General features: G+C 35.2%; 1 protein-coding gene across 1 annotated transcript in view; it reads right to left on the minus strand.

Moving 5' to 3' along the window:
- The window catches only part of LOC107719273 (low-density lipoprotein receptor-related protein 8-like), a 128,226-nt gene that overhangs the window by 64,475 nt on the left and 44,785 nt on the right, over positions 1–18,966 (minus strand). The window contains exon 3 of the mRNA XM_016526666.1: positions 15,702–15,824. Within this exon, the coding sequence (XP_016382152.1) occupies positions 15,702–15,824 (123 nt within the window). The remainder of the gene's footprint in view (positions 1–15,701; positions 15,825–18,966) is intronic.

The raw sequence follows: 18,966 nt of genomic DNA on the forward strand, positions 1-18,966 counted from the left end.
GGGGGTGAATTTTTTTTATAACTCATCCGTTTAAATTATATTAAGCCTTAAAGTGCTGCATAATTAAGGGCGTGGCCACTTGAGTGACAGGTGGATTGCCGCTGCTGTCACCACCATCGAGCTAGGTGGGCGTGGTTTCAGCAGCCAGCTCCCTCCTCTTTGCCCATTTTCGATTATCCGGGAGTGACGCGCTGCCAAGATGGCGATGGCCGGCTCCGCCCACTTTGAGCTTCAAAAACGCTCTTCAGAAACCTACGGGTGACATCACGGACACTACGTCCATGTTTTTATACAGTCTATGAGCTACGCTCATGTCGCTAAAAATAAGTTAATTCCAGTTGTTGGACTTTAGCATTTAGCTACGCTCTTGTCACTAAAAATAAGTTAATTTCTGCTGTTCATCACCATGTTTTTGAATTATGGAAATTAGGGTTTTTGTTGTTGTTGTTGTTTTTATTTTGTGTAAATTTATCTGCTTAAGTTTATGCTATGATCATGCTATGATTGTAACAAAAATTATTATACCTTATAGTTATATATTGTTATTGTTATATTAAAAAAGAGAGATATTTAACTTGGGATCTGATCACAAAAAAAAAAAAAACCTCTTAATTGCTAGCTAAAAAAAAAAATAGTTAATGGGATACACAAAAATGAATATTGTCCTCCTTTACTCACCCTAATCTTGTTTCAAACCTGTGTGGCAAAAAATAAAATAACAGAAGGTGAGTAAATGATGACAGTATTGTAATTTTTGCGTGAACTATCCCTTTAAGTGAGAGTAAATGGGGTCAGGCGGTAGATCAGAGGGTCTGTGGCCCCCGTTTTAGCAGCTCTGTCCCCCTCTTTCCTTCACAGTCATGGCCAATCTGCTCCATTTGGCAGGCTGTCTGTTGATATTAGATCATAGTTTGAGAGGTATCAGAAATGTAGGCATAAATAAATCATCTCTGGCAGTCAATGAGTCTGCCGGGGCCGTTTGACTGGCCTTATATCATGAAAGAATTCAAAATGGCTCAACAAGTTATACCAATTAGCCTGGCCGAGGACATGCTGTATAAACTTTCCAGAATCGGGGAGAAAGGGCAGCTCCGTTTAGGCTGTCAGTTTTCTCAATTTTCTCTCGAGTGAATTTATTATTCATCGCTGGATCTGTTTCATCATTTAGATGAGTGATACATATCAAATGAGATGTGATTTCTATTACTGCAGTACTTGTCGAACCCTCAGTATCATTCATCAAGCAAAATAGCTGTCATTTATTTTCCTGACTTTATTATTTTACTGAATTCAAGCCAGCCTGGCTATGAAATAATGAGAACAAACAGTGTCACTTCATAACACTTCAATGACAACCAAAATGCTTTTTTTTTTCGGGATCTGCATTGCAGTAATGCAGTGTTTGAGTGTGCAGGTTGGAGGGTGTGTGTCTGTATAAAGGCATAGAAGATGCTTATACAGCAAGAGGAAGTGAATTAATGAATGTTTTATTGACTAATTAGAGTATGAATGCACAAAGAGCAAAATACATAGATCAATGAAGCATTAATGATTTTTAATATAAACAATTTGAATGCTTTAGAGACTCATAATCCACCAAGAAAGGATAGACTAATAGTGAAAGCGTCAACAAGACATGATCAATCTGGAGCTCTGTTCCAGAAACTCTAAGCTGTCTTGCCGTCTACAGCCTATGTATATATCTGACATGGAACCTCATAACAGATTTAGGGGCAGTTCACACAAAACACATTTTTCCATTCCAATGCACTACTTTTCTACAGTATTTCTATGAGAACACACACTAGACGGATGTGTATGACTGTTGCATTTGCATCTCAGACCTTTTGCAGTGTCTCACACATGAGCGCCACATTTTTAAGACAAGTTAAAAGAATTTCAACTTTTACACACAGTACTTATCAATGTCAGTAGGTCCAATCAGAACAGTGGTCCAATCAGAAGACTCCGGAGGCGGGGCAAGCATTGCGAGCTTTTGTTTATAGCAGCAAGTTAGCGTGCACTGTAAAAAAATGATCGTGATTTTAACATTAAAAAACTGAAAGTTATACAGTAAAACATGTTAAATGGTTAACGGTAAGTTCCCCTACTATATACGGTGAAAAACTGTAATAGACATTTTATGTAATTTTATGGTAAAATACCGTTTTTCGAAGTGGAAAAAAAATGTATAATTTACAGTGAAAAACCATAAATTGACGTTCGCTTACACAGAACATGTTTTGTCCCCCAATACACTACTTTTCCATAATTTTTCTACGTAAATACACTCTAGATGAACGTTTATGACCATTGCGCTTGCATCTTTTGCAGCATCTCGCACATGAACACAGTGTTTTGTCAAGTTAAAAGAATTTACATTTTTACATGCAGAAATAGAGAAATATCTCTATTTAGGCTATTTTCTATTATTTCCATTATTGCATCACGTATCAAAAGCATGTCTCGAAACCCTCGTGTTCTGCACTGTGCTTTTTGAAAAAATCATTCCTGAGCGCTGCATCTCACATTTTTAGACGCAAAGATGTGTTCTATGTGAACGGCCCTTAGAACGTTCTTCACAGCATGTGCAACACACACACACACACACACACACACACACGACTTAGTTCACAACTGATTCCAATAGACTCTTTTTACTTTTCCCAGGTTTCACACAAGGTAATATAACACAAAAATGATAGTGTTATAAATGTACATATATTTTTAAAAAATGAAAATATTAAAAAACTTACTGACAATGCTAATGACCAGTGAAACGTGTCACCAGAGATTGTGTAAATAGTCCATTGTTGGACGTTAGAATGTCACTTGCTAAGCTTTATAAAGATATGCAGCACACAAATATTTGTTAAAAGGAATTAGATGGAAGTACTTTTAATTAACATTTTCCAATATCAGTATTGTTATTGTTAACTAAAAGTACGATTAAACATGATTAAAAAGATTTATTTTGTTAATTGAAATAAAGCTGAAAGAAAAGAAAATATAAATATTAGATTAAAAACTTAAAAATGATAAATGTTGCCTTCTAGGTTAAAGTACTAAAATACTAAAACTGAAATAATAATTAAAGCTTATTAAAGCCAAAAGAAATATGAAAACTAGTTAAAAATAGCAAAAGCATAACAAAATGAATAAAACTTAGATTAAAATTAAAATGAAAACTGAAAATATTAAAATAAAAACAAATATTAGGAATATTAATAAATCCTATAGTAATGCATAAAAAATATTAAAACAACACTGTGAAGTACATATATTACTGATCAGTTTTCTGACACATCATCTTGCACTCATCCTCACATCGTCCCAAACTTTCTTCTGCATTCTGATGGCATCTCTCATTTTAGGGTCAACTATCCATTTAATATAATCAATTTTAACTTATTGAAACATTCTCAGAGCATTTACAGCTTGAAACTTGTTACAGTAGCTCAGCTGTTAACTACATATTGTTATTGAGGAACACAAGAAGAAATAAACAGAAGAAAGAGAGTCACATGAGAGTCAGTATATGATGACAGAATATTCATTAAAGCAGATTAATAGTACTGTCAAGATGAAGTTGAGATGACTGGAAAAGTGGGAAAAGGTGAAAGAAGGAGAGTGAGTGAGAAAGCATGTTTGGAACAAATGATAACAAGGTCAGAGGAGCTTTCTCCGCTCCCATGTGACTTCGCACTCGTGCTGTATATGCAGTGAGGTGTGAGGTGAGAGAGCGCGGTGTTGTGAAAAGGTCGCGATGAACTCAGAGGAGACATTTGGCTTTGCCGATGGCTATTTGATGAAGAGCTTCTTAATTCCACTTCACTGAAATCAGCAGAGTCAAAAATCGCTGTTAATCTCTAAACACATTAAATTGATCCCCACTTCATCAAGTCATTTCTGTTGTCAGGGGTGCTGCCATATGGAAATAGAGCACAGGAATATCATGTGCTGGTGTTGTGCATTAATGCAGTCACCTTTAACTTAAAGCTGCAGTGTGTCATTTTTAAGCCACAAGCGACACCGGAGAGAATAACAAACTATATATTGGCTCAACCAATGACCAGAGTTTAAGGCATGAATATGTGTTTTCTACAACACAATGCCTTTAACCCTCTGGTGCTCTTTGTCATTCTGTTTTTTTAGAATTTTTTTACTACATCAGAATCATATGAAACTTGGTAAAGATCATGGCACTTGCTATATGAACACCAAAAATAATTATGGACATGATTCAAAAAGGTTAAATGGTCCTGAATAAAAAATTAAAAGAAAAGGTACACTTGTACTCCTCGCAGTCAAAAGTGACCGTACTGGAAATGAACAGGAAGTGAGTTTCATCTAGTGGAAATGTTTGGTACTGCACCCAATCAAAACGGAAACTCATTTTTTGACATATCAACCTCAAATTGTTTAGATTTATGGCTTTGATTTTCATGCAATTTTAGAGTAAAAAATGTTTGGGAAAATATATATTTCATATAGAATTTCAAAATTATATTTTGTGGATTTTTCATAACAATAAACTCTATAACATTTTTGTAAAAGTTGGATTTTTTAAACTTTGTTCACTTAAAGGCATAGTAAGTGATTTTTCAAAAACGCTTTAAAAACTGATTCGGGCCGAATCGCAAAACAAACTTGTAGCCAATCAGCAATAAGGGGCGTGTCTATTTTTTTAGAATTTTTTTACTACATCAGAATCATATGAAACTTGGTAAAGATCATGGCACTTGCTATATGAACACCAAAAATAATTATGGACATGATTCAAAAAGGTTAAATGGTCCTGAATAAAAAATTAAAAGAAAAGGTACACTTGTACTCCTCGCAGTCAAAAGTGACCGTACTGGAAATGAACAGGAAGTGAGTTTCATCTAGTGGAAATGTTTGGTACTGCACCCAATCAAAACGGAAACTCATTTTTTGACATATCAACCTCAAATTGTTTAGATTTATGGCTTTGATTTTCATGCAATTTTAGAGTAAAAAATGTTTGGGAAAATATATATTTCATATAGAATTTCAAAATTATATTTTGTGGATTTTTCATAACAATAAACTCTATAACATTTTTGTAAAAGTTGGATTTTTTAAACTTTGTTCACTTAAGCAATAATCTGTTAAAGTTTCTTCTTTTACAAGAAACTAAACTTAAAGGGTTAGTTCACCCAAAAATGAAAATTCTGTCATTAATTACTCACCCTCATGTCGTCTAAACCCGTAAGACCTTCGTTCATCTTCGGAACACAAATGAAGATATTTTTGATTAATTCCGAGAGCTCTCTGACCCTCCCATAGACAGCAAGGATATTACCACGATCAATGCACAGAAACATAGTAAGGACATCGGTAAAATAGTCCATGTGACATCAGGGGTTCAACCGTAATTTTACAAAGCTACGAGAATACTTTTTGTGCGCAAAGAAAACAATAATAACATAATTTATTCAGCAATTCTTCTCCCCGAGTTACCATCTTACAATTTTGGAGAGTACCCCAGAACGTAATCAACGTAATCAGAAAGGGTCAGAGAGCTCTCCGATTTCATCAAAAATATCTTAATATGTGTTCCGAAGATGAATGAAGGTCTTAGGGGTTTAAAACGACATGAGGGTGAGTAATTAATGACAGAATTTTCATTTTTGGGTGAACTAACCCTTTAAGTCTGTGCTCCAAAATTCAAGATTTACAACAGTTTCAGTTGCAAAATTCCATTTTCAGATCTATGCTCAAAAAGTGGTTAACAGGTAATAAATGGATTGTAACTACTTCATAAATAATTTATCACCATAAAATCCCCTAAAAATACAAAATAGCACACTGTAAAAAAAAATCCAACTTTCGAAAAGTTCTGCTAACCAATGTAAAAAAAGTAGCCTGAACAAAGAATTTTTAGTAGGAGAAGTCAGTTTAATTTTTTGTGTAAACTGAACAAAAATACTCTAAACATGTCGCTAGCAAAAGTTGTTTTGTTTACCTTACTTAGATACTCAAGTATTTGTTCACAACATATCCAAATGTTCTCCCAACTTTTCAAATTGCATCTGAACAAACAATTTTTCAGTGAACAATATTGCACAAGTTCCCAGCATGCATTGCAGCTTGATTTTATGTTAATTATTATTAAAATATTATAATTGTTTTAAATTTTACTGCTGCTGCTGCTGTCACTGTCAGTTAGCTGTCATGTGGGTCAGAGTTCATATTTTTACTGATTTAAAATTTGTTGATCCTCACCATGGTTGAGAATCGTGTGCTGAGGTACTGTATATGTGCATCTCATTGCAACTTGTTTAATACATTTGTCTATCAGCATAAATGTTTGCCTTTAGTTTTAAGAGGCAAATACTACCCATATTACATAGAAGGCTTTGAAAATAAACAAAAATCTAAAAGAAAGAGGATTGTTAAAAAAGATTAGCATTGCTAAATACTAAAAAATCTTTGGTTGCTCTGACAGATCTTTTAACACTCAGTAGACTGACATTTATTCATTAGATGAACTAATGTTTTTAAGTTGTCGGCTGCTAGTTGAGTTAACTTAAGTTGACTGCGATAGGTTGTCTTATTTTTTTGAGTTAGGTCAACTTTTTTTTTTTTACAGTGCACATAAAAAACATTATCAAACTAAAATATATTACATTTGAATTGAAATCGTATATAAAATGATATTTTTAAGAATATTTCAACTGTTTTCTGTCGATACAATGAAAGTGGGGTGCAAATGTACACTACCATTCAAAAATTTGGGGTCAGTAAGAATATTTTTGCTTTAAGAAATTAATATTTTTATTCAGTAAGGAGGCATTTAATTGATCCAAAATAGCAGCTAAGAAATCTATAATGTTCCAAATTATTTCAAATGAATGCTGTTCTTTAGAACTTTTGCTTTTGATCAAAGAATCCTGAAAACAAATACAGTATATCCCAGTTTCCAACAGAAAAGGAATAAATTACATTTCAAAATATATTCATATAGAAAACAGTTATTTTAGTTTGTTATAATATTCCACAATATTGCTGTTTTTACTGTATTTTCAAAACAAATAAATGGGCAAAATAATGAGGGTGGGTAAATGATGGCATCTCTCATTTTTGTGTCAACTATCCTTTAATACAATCAACTTAAACTAAACATTTGCAGAGCGTTAGTATAGCTTAAATCTTGTTACAGTAGCTGCGTTATTAACTACATATTGTTATAGAGGAGCAAACTAGGTCAATTCTAGATGTGGGCAAAATTAGATAAACAGAAAGCTAAAAAATTAAATTATTTAAGCGCTGTTTTAGTTCAGCTGCCATTATAGTTCTCTTCATAGACAGATCAGGGAACTAGTAATAATCCTTTGATTCTAACTGGGTAATGTTACAGCCGGATAGACGATATACTGAAGAAAAATATTTGATGTACTAGTCCAGCAGTGATTTACTAAACATATTGGACAGCATATGGCAGTCAATTACATAAAGTGGGGCAGCAAAGCCCTGGTTGTGCTGTATTTTGACTGTAGAGATCACAAACATTCTCAGCTTTCAGTCGCTAATGCTTTCCCTATGGGTTTGACTGTTTTTCCTTTTAAAAGCCGTTAAATCAGCTTTTATAATTCCTGTGCGTTTCCTTGCAATAGGAAAATGTGCTGAACATGGATGCATCAATAATTATTAAATAAGACATCCAGAACAGTGCTCCTGCAGTAGTGCTCACTAATGTGAGAGCACAAGGTTACTCAAGCATGAAAACTGATCAGGAGCCCTTCCTGGGCTAAACGAGGAATCAGGAGCCCTCCCTGGGCTTAACTGGGGAACAGGAGCCCTCCGTGGGCTATACTCGGGAACTGGAGCCCACTCTGGGCTGGATTTGGGGACTGGGAAGCGCTTACGAGGAGCTGGCACTGGAGGGGGCTCTGGAGGAGCAGGCACAGCAAGGCGCTTTCGAGGAGCTGGCACTGGAGGGTGGTTGGGACCAGAACCAACCACATTCTTCTCCACAGATTCCCCTCAAGGCTCGGGGTGAAAGGCTCGGCTGGCAGGCTTGCCGTTGCGGTGACCGACGGGCTTAGGTCAATGGCGGCAGGCGGGCTTGAGAAAGCCGTGGCCGGCGGGCTTGACTTCGTAGCGGCCGACGGGCTTGACAACGGCGCGGCCAGCGGGCCTATCTTCGGAGCAGCCGGTGGGCTGGAGTGAGCCGCGGCGAAGCATGCGGCGGATTCCGTGCCGCCGGAAGAAACAAACGGGAAAAAACAAAAGACTTTCAAAAGCGGAAATAAAACAGGGAGAGGGGGTGCCGCTTACTTCTTTTGGGTCCTGTATTCTGTCACGACTGCCTACTGTGGCGGAGACGAAGGAGCGCGGAGACGAAGAGGATTAACGTGAAACAGACCTTTATTTATCCAAATAAAGCACATACAGACAGGAACTCACGAGTAGGACGAGGGTTGACGTTCAATACAGGACAAAGACAGACTGCACAGACTCGAACTTAAATACACAGGGAAACGAGGATGATAACTAGACACACCTGGAACACATTGGAAACAATTAGGACAGGAACAGGAAGGACCAAATATGGGCATGGAAACACAAAACATGGAACAGAGTCTGACACATAAATTCAAAAACATGTAAAATAGATTTTTTTTTTTTAAATGAATAATTACATTTTTTGTTGTTTTTGAAAAATACTTCTTTAATTCATCAGGACTGCACTTATTTGACAAAAAAAAAAAACAGTAATATTGTGAAATATTATTATTTTTAATATAAGTTTTCCATTTCAAATTTTTTTTTTAAGTAGTTTAATCCTGTGATGCAAAGCTGAATTTTCTGCTCAATTATCATCAATTATTGGTTAAATTATTAATAATGGTATCAATGTTGAAAACATTGTTACTTAATAACATTTTTGTGGAAACCATGATATTTTTCTGTCAGGATTCTTCGATGAATAGAAAGAGAAGAAAATAACAGCATTTATTTGAAATAGAAATTTTTTGATACATTATAAATGTCTTTAATGACACTTTTGATCAAATTAATGCATCCTTGCTGATTTTTTATTTTATTTTTTATCTTACTTACCCCAAACTTTTAAATGGCAAGTTTCCACAAAAACAAAACAACATTCAAAATAATAAGAAATGTTTCTTGAGCAGCAAATCAGCATATTAGAATGATTTCTGAAGGATCATGTGACACTGAAGACTGGAGTAATGATGCTGAAAATTCAGCTTCACCATCACAGGAATAAATTACATTTTACAACATATTAATTTGTAATAATATTTTACAATATTACTGTTTTTACAGCGTTTTTGATCAAACCAATGCAGCCTTGATGAGCATAAGATACTTTTGTTCCAATCGTTGTCGGGAGTTTATTTACATTTACATTTTACATTTAGTCATTTAGCAGAGAAGGATCATGTGACACTGAAGACTGGAGTAATGATGCTGAAAATTCAGCTTCACCATCACAGGAGTAAGTTACATTTTACAACATATTAATTTGTAATAATATTTCACAATATTACTGTTTTTACAGCGTTTTTGATCAAACCAATGCAGCCTTGATGAGCATAAGATACTTTTGTTCCAATCGTTGTCGGGAGTTTATTTACATTTACATTTTACATTTAGTCATTTAGCAGATGCTTTTATCCAAAGCGACTTACAAATGACACAAAAATTATTTAAGCCTAATTGATTTGAACACATTGACAGCTGTATTGACAGCCCATAATTACAAGTTTAAACTTTATTTCAACTTATTTCAACAATTTATATTTTATAATCATTTGATAAAATATTTTATTTTTAACACCAACAAGTAGTTAACAATACATCAATTGTGATGAATATAATAAAGCGGCAAGTTTTAATATGTATAATGTCACAGCAGTTTTATCTTTAGTGTGGACAAGCGTGATCAGGACACAGTCTGAGGATGCTGAGCTTAGGGCACAATCTCAGGACTGCCATCTCGTAATGTTTTTTTGACAAGACCTGAATGCTGAAGAAAGTGGTTTGAGGCAAAACGCTAAACAAAGCCTTTGAGATATTGCTGGATAAAGTACATGCTTCATTGTTTATGGCAGCTAGATAAATTAAACATGAACGAGGCTACCACTGTGTTTGCTTCACAGGCTCAGTGCGGTCATGGTGTTTTTGGAGAAAATATGTCTAGAGGATCCAATCATTCAGTTGTTATGAGGTGTAATAATCAGTATTTAACTGATTTCAGGCGACTAGAACATGGCATTATTCATATATGCATAGATAATGGGAGTAAATAATAGGACACAAAATATTGATTTGAGTAACAATAAGCTCACTAAATCCAAAGCTTCCACGAAGAAAACAGGTCCCTAGCAAGCCGCTTTGAGCCAAGACGAACAAACAAGTTCAAACAAGATGAAGATTTAAAGGGGTCATGAACTGAGAAATCAAAATTCCCTTGATCTTGTGGCATATAAGAGGTCAATGTACTATAAAAACATCAGAAACAAAACGATAAAGATGGGTCCGAAGACAACAAGACGCTTTGCAGTGCCAAGCTGTGGAAAAACACAGTCTTTGTGTTGCCTTCTTTCTGATCCCAGCGTTAGGAAAGAGTGGATGAACTTTATTTTTAATGAAGATCCAGACCGCGTCGGTAAGAACTCAGTCCTTTGTTCACTTCATTTTACCACAGATTCATTTACAAACAAGGCACAAATCGACACAGGATTTTCAGAAAGATATTTCCAGATATATAAATACATCTAAATTTATTAATATTTATTATCAGTATGACAACAAAAAAAGGCAATTATTTATTTATACATGAATATTTTAGCCAACAAAAAGTTGACGAAATCCATAGACAACACAAACTGCTTGTGTGTTGGTCACTTTTAAGTCACTGGACAAAAGTGTCAAGTAAATGGTTATTTTACCTGTTTTGACTAAAACATAACATCACATAAACATCCTTCACTTATGCATAAGATACGCAATAATACTCATAAAAACCATTTATGCAAACGAACAGACTTCCAAATAAACAGCATCCCTAATTGTTTCTCATATCTTGCCCATCAGCTAATGGTTTTCCAGAGAGCCTCGGTCTTACTGTGCGAATTCATTAGAAGCACTGCTGCTGAAATGGCCTTTGAGTATTTATTCCATCTAAATGCATCAGGAGACTCTTTTGTTTGACATTTCTGTTGAAGATGCTTCTTGAAGATTATAATATCCTATTAGCATGCAAACTACTTTCTCCAAACAGCCTATGTGAAATGAACGGCAGCCACACAATACACAATACAATATGCACATGCATTAGCTAGAAGTAAATGACTTAGTATTTCTATCTACATTACTGGCATCCACAAAATGAACATGAACTAACATGATGGTTTCTTTCTGCTAAAGTTAATGCAGACATGGAGCGGAAAGAGCAGAAGGGAGGGCTCGTGTTTGAGCATTTCATGTGGCACAGCTGTGCTCCTCACCTACAGATGCCGGCGTACTGCAGTCATGGAAACACAGCCACGGTTTTATTATGATATTCAGAAAATACACATATTGGCCACATTAAATCAATGTAATCAGTCTCTATTTTTTCACTTGTCAAAACAGCCATAAGAGGCCTACTGGACAGACTAAACATGTTTGAAATAAGGTTATTGAGTGAACTGATGTACCCATGTACTCAGCTGAACACACTGAAACAACTTAAGTACTATAGAGGCTGCAGAATGCAATACAGCAATAAGGCAAAAAGCATAATTCAAAGCATGACGATCAACCACTGTAAGACACGGCCTGAAGTGATGTATTACCTTTATAAAACAGCACCAAAATAAAATTGATAAAAGGCATCAAAACACCATGTCCAATAAATTGTTATTATCATACAGTAATAACAACAACAACAACAAAAATAATTTTAATAATAATATTTAAAAAAAATAATAGCTAGGGTGTTGATAAACAGTATAATAATTATATAATAATAATAATAAATCATTGTTTTGTTGTTGTAATTAGAAGTATATAATAATACACAATTACTATTATTATTAATACTTATTTATCTTACAAATAGTTACATTGATTATTATTACTGTAATAACAACAACAATAATACTATTAATAATATTTAAAAACAATGATAATAGCTAATAGTTAATAGACAGTAGGACACCACATCCAATAAAAAGTTAGATTTATTATTATCAACAACAACAATAATAATAATAATAAAATCATAGTTTTTGTTATTATTATAATTATATAATAAACAATTACTATTATTATTAATACTAATAATTTATTTATTATTTAATAAATGTAACAAATATTTACATTTATATATTTATTATTATTATTATCATAATTACTACTACCACCATCAGCATTGTTATTAGTAATATTATTAATGATAATAATAAATGTACATTTATTGGACATGGTGTCTTACTGTTCTATTAACCATAGAAATACTGTAGAATCTTTTAAATATATATATATATTTTTTTGTTGTTGTTGTTGTTGTTGTTGTACTTCTTTTTTTAATGCTAAAACTTTTTCCAGGTTTAAATTAGATTTTGTGTTACAGATGTTCAGCGTGAAGAATCTAGTTCCTCTAACCGCTTCATTAATTCATTAGACTGTTTACAGCTGCCAAGCCATGCAGCAACTTGGCATATTAATATATAATTCAGCTGATGTGTGGTCACAGGTGTACGTTTACAATGGTTTTGAGCTGATCCAATCAGATTTAGAATTTACTATTATATTTAAAATAAGCTTATGCTTCAGTATGTTGTAAGGACCAGGGCTGCCTTTCCCAAAAACATCGTAAGCTTAAGTACATCGTAGACCCATTGAAACCAATGGAGCTATGATCAACTTAGGCTCAGGATGCTTTTGGGAAAAGCAGCCCAGAAATGTTAGAATCTTTCTTACATATTTACATACTTGTAAGAAAGTTTGGACAAACATATCAAATGGTGGTATACTCCACTAGACAAAAACGTAAAGTTATTCTGTTTTTTTCTGTTTTATCAGTTAGTACAGTAATGCAGTTTTGTGTTAGGGCAGAACTGAGCTGCGGACTCATTCATCTTTAATGGAATTCTAGCATATACAGCCCTTTCTTTTAATATCTCTCATGTTTTCCCACTGAACAGACATTTTCTGAACTGTTTGGGGATGGCGACTGAATCATTCATGAGAAAAGTGCACATGCAATGGCAGAAGGTGAAAACGTAATTAAATACTAGATGAGCTGCCCCGATGAACTTCACCTGAATGAAATAACACTTCTATACCTCGTTCCAAGGGCACAAAAACCATTGAAAAGAATGAATTCAATGTTGCTCCTAAATTCGCACTCTGATTTTCGGCCTTGAATACGGTTGCAAAGCCATAGAGTTTACATGACTCTACCTACATGAACGCTACAAGATCACATTTGATTTTCCTTCAGAGAGGAAACAGCACTTACAGCATAAATCAGACCTAATATCAGACAAACACAATCACGTTGCTGCACAACAAACACACTGGGAGGCCAATCAGTAACTGAGAGGCTAACTCCACTTCAGGTGTGGTTTACAGCAGTGTGTTTAATATTAGCAGCCTAAAGGAATCTTCTGGGTTCAACACAAGTTCAGTCCCTTGGATTACCAAAGGAAAAAAATGGACTTGTCCCACATTTGACAGTAATGCATTATGGATGATTCATTATGTATAAGGCATTCCAGAGGGTTAGACAACTGAAATGTGAAGCTTGTATTTATATCACAGCACTTATATTAAATCTTTTGTTCAAAAATATGTCATTGGAGCTGTTGAGAGTTGTCTACGTGATTCTTTTAATGCTGGGACTATTTCTGTAGGATGAACTTGCCCTGTTGACTTCCATTAATGCAGTACTGGAAACATGATTGTGCTTGTTTTTACAAACTGAGGGTCGAGCTAAAATGATTTTCTTTTTTTTTCTTTTTTTCAACAGATGCGGTCGATAGCACTTAAAATCAATTTAAATCCTTTAAATCAGTAGTTTTCAATCAGGGGCCTCAGCAAACTACCAGAGGGGCCCCAATAAATCTTAGAAATAGTTTAAAAATAAATTAGCATTAGAAAAGTAAAAATAATATAGATATTTTTGAGTCGATTTATTTTAATTTCAACAAAAGTACCAGAGGTACATATCAGCTCAGAGGCGGACTTACCCATTAGGCAAAGGTAGGCGACCGCCTTGGGCCCCCAAAAGCTAAGGGCCCCCTAAAATGCTTTTCATATATGAGATGCGCATTAAGCGCGGACACACGAACGGTTGCTATTTACAGTGTTTATTACCACGACAACCATCTGCGTGTCTGTGTTGAACATGCTTCTTGTGCATCCTGCTTGTAGCAAATGAAAATATCATGCATCTGAAGCTGTAATTAAGTATTGAGCAACAGTGCGTATTATATGTTTATTGTTTTAAATGCCGCTTACGCATTTATGAGAAGGACCCAGGTAGAGGATGTATACGCAGTTACTTTTTTGGTTCATATAATCCTTAGGTGTAAATGTATAATTTCCTTTTCATTATTTTTTCAGTTTCATTTAAATTTGTAGTTAAAAAAGTTTAGAATTAGACAGCCTTTGGAGAGTATATGAGACCAGGCACACAGGCTTACGCTGGTAACTCATCACTTTCCTTGTCAAAATAGGCTATATTTTTCACACTTTTCTCATTTTCACTATTTCAAGTTTTTATATGAATTAATCTCTGAAGGGAACTGACTGTCTTCAGAAAAATTTCGATGGCATTTTCATTCTATCTGACAAAGTAGCGTTTATGAGCAGAGCGCTGCTTTGTTTACAGCCCTTACCGGGGAAACCTCTATATTTCTGATGTCCCAAAAGCGCCTCCTGCTGGCAGAGAATGAATGTGCATTTTCAATAAACCAGTCTGTAGTTTTTGTTCAGATCAATGTGAAAATCCACCCACATAACCCTGTTTTAAATTAATATAATTTATACTTCTGACTCATCCCTTTTCTTAAAAAATATGGTGTAAAGGCTCAATTGTGAGGTTTATTATTTTATAATTTATTTAGTTTTTGTGAATAAACCAGTCTGTAGTTTTTGTTCAGATCAATGTGAAAATCCACCCACATAACCCTGTTTTAAATTAATATAATTTATACTTCTGACTCATCCCTTTTCTTAAAAAATATGGTGTAAAGGCTCAATTGTGAGGTTTATTATTTTATAATTTATTTAGTTTTTGTGAAAACCTGTATCTCAACTGTAAATCAATTGCTATTTCGTCGTCCCCAACATGAAAGAAAGCCATTATACACTGGACACAACTATGGGGCACCATTGTGCAGCAGCAAGCATCACAACAAAAAAGGAACCTCAAGGTTGATCTAGGAAAATGTGTGCAAATGTATAGGGCCCCATAAAAGGATCCTCAAGGTTGATCCAGGTAAATGTGTGTAAATGTATAGAGCCCCATTCCTATATTTTGCCTGGGGCCCTCAATTCACTAAATCCACCCCTGTATCAGCTTACACAGGAGGGCCTTCAAATATTGTCTCAGACAAAGGGAGATTGAAATCCAAACGGTTGAGGTTATTAAACCATCGCTTTAAATAGATAATTAAACATAAGCGATAATAGTTTTATGATATGTGACTTACTGCAGGTGGCATCAGCCTCATCCGATCCGTCCGGACACTCGGGTTCTCCGTCACACCGCCAGCGCCCAGGAACACACTGACCGTTCGCACACGCAAACTCTGAGGGAGCGCATGTGTTCTTCACTGCACACGGAGAAAGAAAGACAGAGTTAAATGTTTGCACACTCTCTAAGCAACAACCAAGTGTCCATATCGTGGGAAGAAGAAGTCTGAGACCACATTGAAATTATCTGGTATTGTATAATCACACTTAGCAATAAATGCACGAACTCAGGAAAGTACGGACTCGGGAGGTGAACTAATCAGTTCTATATTGTGTACACAGCATACGGGCCTGTCACCTGATGAAAGACCAAACAACTCAAGTCTCGCAAGGTGAACTAATCAATTATGTTCCTGTACCAGAATTTTGCACAGCCAAGTACTGGAAACAGAATTGATTAGTTCACCTCCAGAGTCATTTGATTCATGCGCTATCACATTAAAAAAAATGAATGAATAACTCTATGAAACAGCTCATTACTCTCGAGTCACAGAAAGGATTCGTTCAAAATGAATAAATCGTTCAGGATTGAAAAAAGAAACTAGAAATATTTATATTTAGTCTAAAATACAGAATTATATCAAACACATATGCTTGCACACTCTCCCTGACTACATGCATTTAAAAACTTTTACATACTGTAGGCTATTTTAATTACCTAATACATTTTATTTCTAATAATAATGAATAAACATGGAAGCTCAAATGTGTGACTTTCATAACCGACAAACTCAGGGCTATTAATATAAGAGCTAACAAAGAACTAAACAAAAAACAGGTGCAGGGAAATCCTATTTACTTCTGTATTGTAGTAACAGATACAAAACAAAAGAAAAACATAGGGTGGGGATTTATGCCATGCACACACTGCAGCTAAATTTGCGTTCAACAACCAAATTAACTCCTGAAATGTTCAGTAGTGACAACAGCATTTACAAAAATTCTACGCAGTGTGTACAGAACCGAACTGAACAACTAGTTGTTAATGATGTATTTAAATGTGGATCAGAGTTGTGTCTTTTCTGTATGTGTGGTGCAAGAAATTACAGCGAACAAGGTACGTTTTGACTCATTAGTGTTGCCAGATCTTGCTATAAAAAAACTGCAAATAAATACAAGCCGATAACAAAGTAAAATCCAAATGCGTTATCTTGAAAACACCAAAATATCGCGACCTGCCCCTTCCTACTTTATTAACTCCAAAAAACGGATCGCTTTTTGAGCCAAGACCAAACAACAAGCCCAAAGATGTTTAATAAGCATCGCTTATAATAAGTGGACAAGACAACCCTTTAACATCGCTCTGTGAATTAGTCTTCCAAACATAAACAAAACATGATGGCTCTGTCAACAGTGGTTTAGTTAAAATCCCTGAACATGACAAGTCTTTGGTCTCTGTAATATTACTTTTGGTAAAAATAGCTGAAACCAATCACGAAAAACGGCGTCAGTCAGCAATTTCATGAGTGACTTCTGTTCTGTAAACACAAAACTGTAATTTAGAGGATTCAATCCGGTATTTAAATGTGGTTGTCTCTCCTGAAAGTTGGCAGTGTGTACCAATGGTTATATCTATCGGTTGTTGATTGGATGGATGCAGATCTGTAAGAAAGAGTCAGGTTTAAGCAGACTAAATAATTAGAGAAGTGCAACCTACATAACTAAAGAGAAGACTGTAATTTCACTGGAAGATCAAGTTGTGACATTTTAGATAAAAATGTAAAAAATTAAACAAAAGCATGGATGAATTGTTGATAATAAGAATAATAACATGCATTAAGAAAGCAGTGTGAATTTTCATTCCATGCTGACTTTGCTTGTGTAAGACTACTGCATTCACTGATCTGAGCAGATGGAGCTGTAAGCAACAGAGCACGGACAACAGTCTGGAGCTGCAGATATTATATGCAGAGGCTCTGCTCTCCACCTGCCGAGTTCTCACAAACACTCGCAGACCTTCAGTGGGCGGCAATCACAACAGCCTAACACGACTCCACAAGACCTGTCGACAAACCTGAAGGATCCGCTGCGGCAATGCTGCATCATTTTCTTTCCCCACAGCTCTGTGAGGCTTCCTATTGTCCTTGGACTCTGGTAAAGGCAATGCGTGGTGTGGGCCAGTAACCAGCCAACAGGGACGCGTCTAATCAAACGGAATGCACCCGCAGCCCTCCCCGAATCCTCAAGCTGTGCATCTGACTCAACCGAGTACGTGTTTCTAACAGGAACATTACATCAGCAGCGCTCTCTTTCCCTTCACAACAGTAAACACGTGTTTATTGAGCAGATTGCTGACCAATCCTACCTTAGCAACTGCTGCCGCCTTTCACTCTTTTCTAATGCAAGTCTGTGTGTGTTTTGATAGTTTTTAAATGCAAAATTTTACACTGAATTTGTTTTATTTTAGTGTTTTAGCAACGCAACTGTATAATTTAATAATTTATTTAAAGAAAAACATTGGATAAAATGGCTCAAGTAAAAAATGATTTCCAATTAATTTTGACCAATTTTACTCAAAAATCACACTGTGCACAGAAAGACGAAGCTTAGCAAAAGGTCAATTAGGTCAGATGAGTGTGTTTGCCCCCCTTTTTCTATGACTACAGGCTCAGCTGTTAAATTTAGGAATATGTAAAATGACGTGATTAAAAAAAATACATTTCAGTTTTTATTAAGAAAATGTGAGTGGTCAAAAAACATCACCACACACCACACATACAATGCTGCTACTAAATTAAATCAATATTGAACTAAATTGAGCTAAATAACAACACTGTTGTCTTCTGTAAAGCTGCTTTTAGCTGAATTTAATTCATGTCACTGATGAACTTTGCAACATTGACATTGTTATCGAACTGAATTGAATCAAAATTGAACAAATTAGAGCTGAATAATGACACTATTGTTTTCAGCAGAGCTGCTTTATACACTGAAAAAGTGGCAACCAAAAATGGTGACATCTAAATTAAATGGTTTTATTAAAGTCTAAAATATTATTTAAAGGGGTGGTTCATTGCGATTTCACCTTTTTTAACGTTAGTTAGCGTGTAATGTTGCTGTTTGAGCATAAACAATATCTGCAAAGTTACGAAGCTGAAAGTTCAATGCAAACGGAGATATCGTCTTTTAAAATTCTGGCAGTTTAATGCTTACAAAGATGGCTGGTAGGGACTACAACGAGTTACTTCCCGGGTTCGCAGGTTCTGCACGATCCTCTTCAAT

This window comes from Sinocyclocheilus rhinocerous, unplaced genomic scaffold (assembly GCF_001515625.1).
Source record: "Sinocyclocheilus rhinocerous isolate Xijiao unplaced genomic scaffold, SAMN03320098_v1.1 scaffold2138, whole genome shotgun sequence".
In the NCBI taxonomy this organism is placed as follows: Eukaryota; Metazoa; Chordata; class Actinopteri; order Cypriniformes; family Cyprinidae; genus Sinocyclocheilus; species Sinocyclocheilus rhinocerous.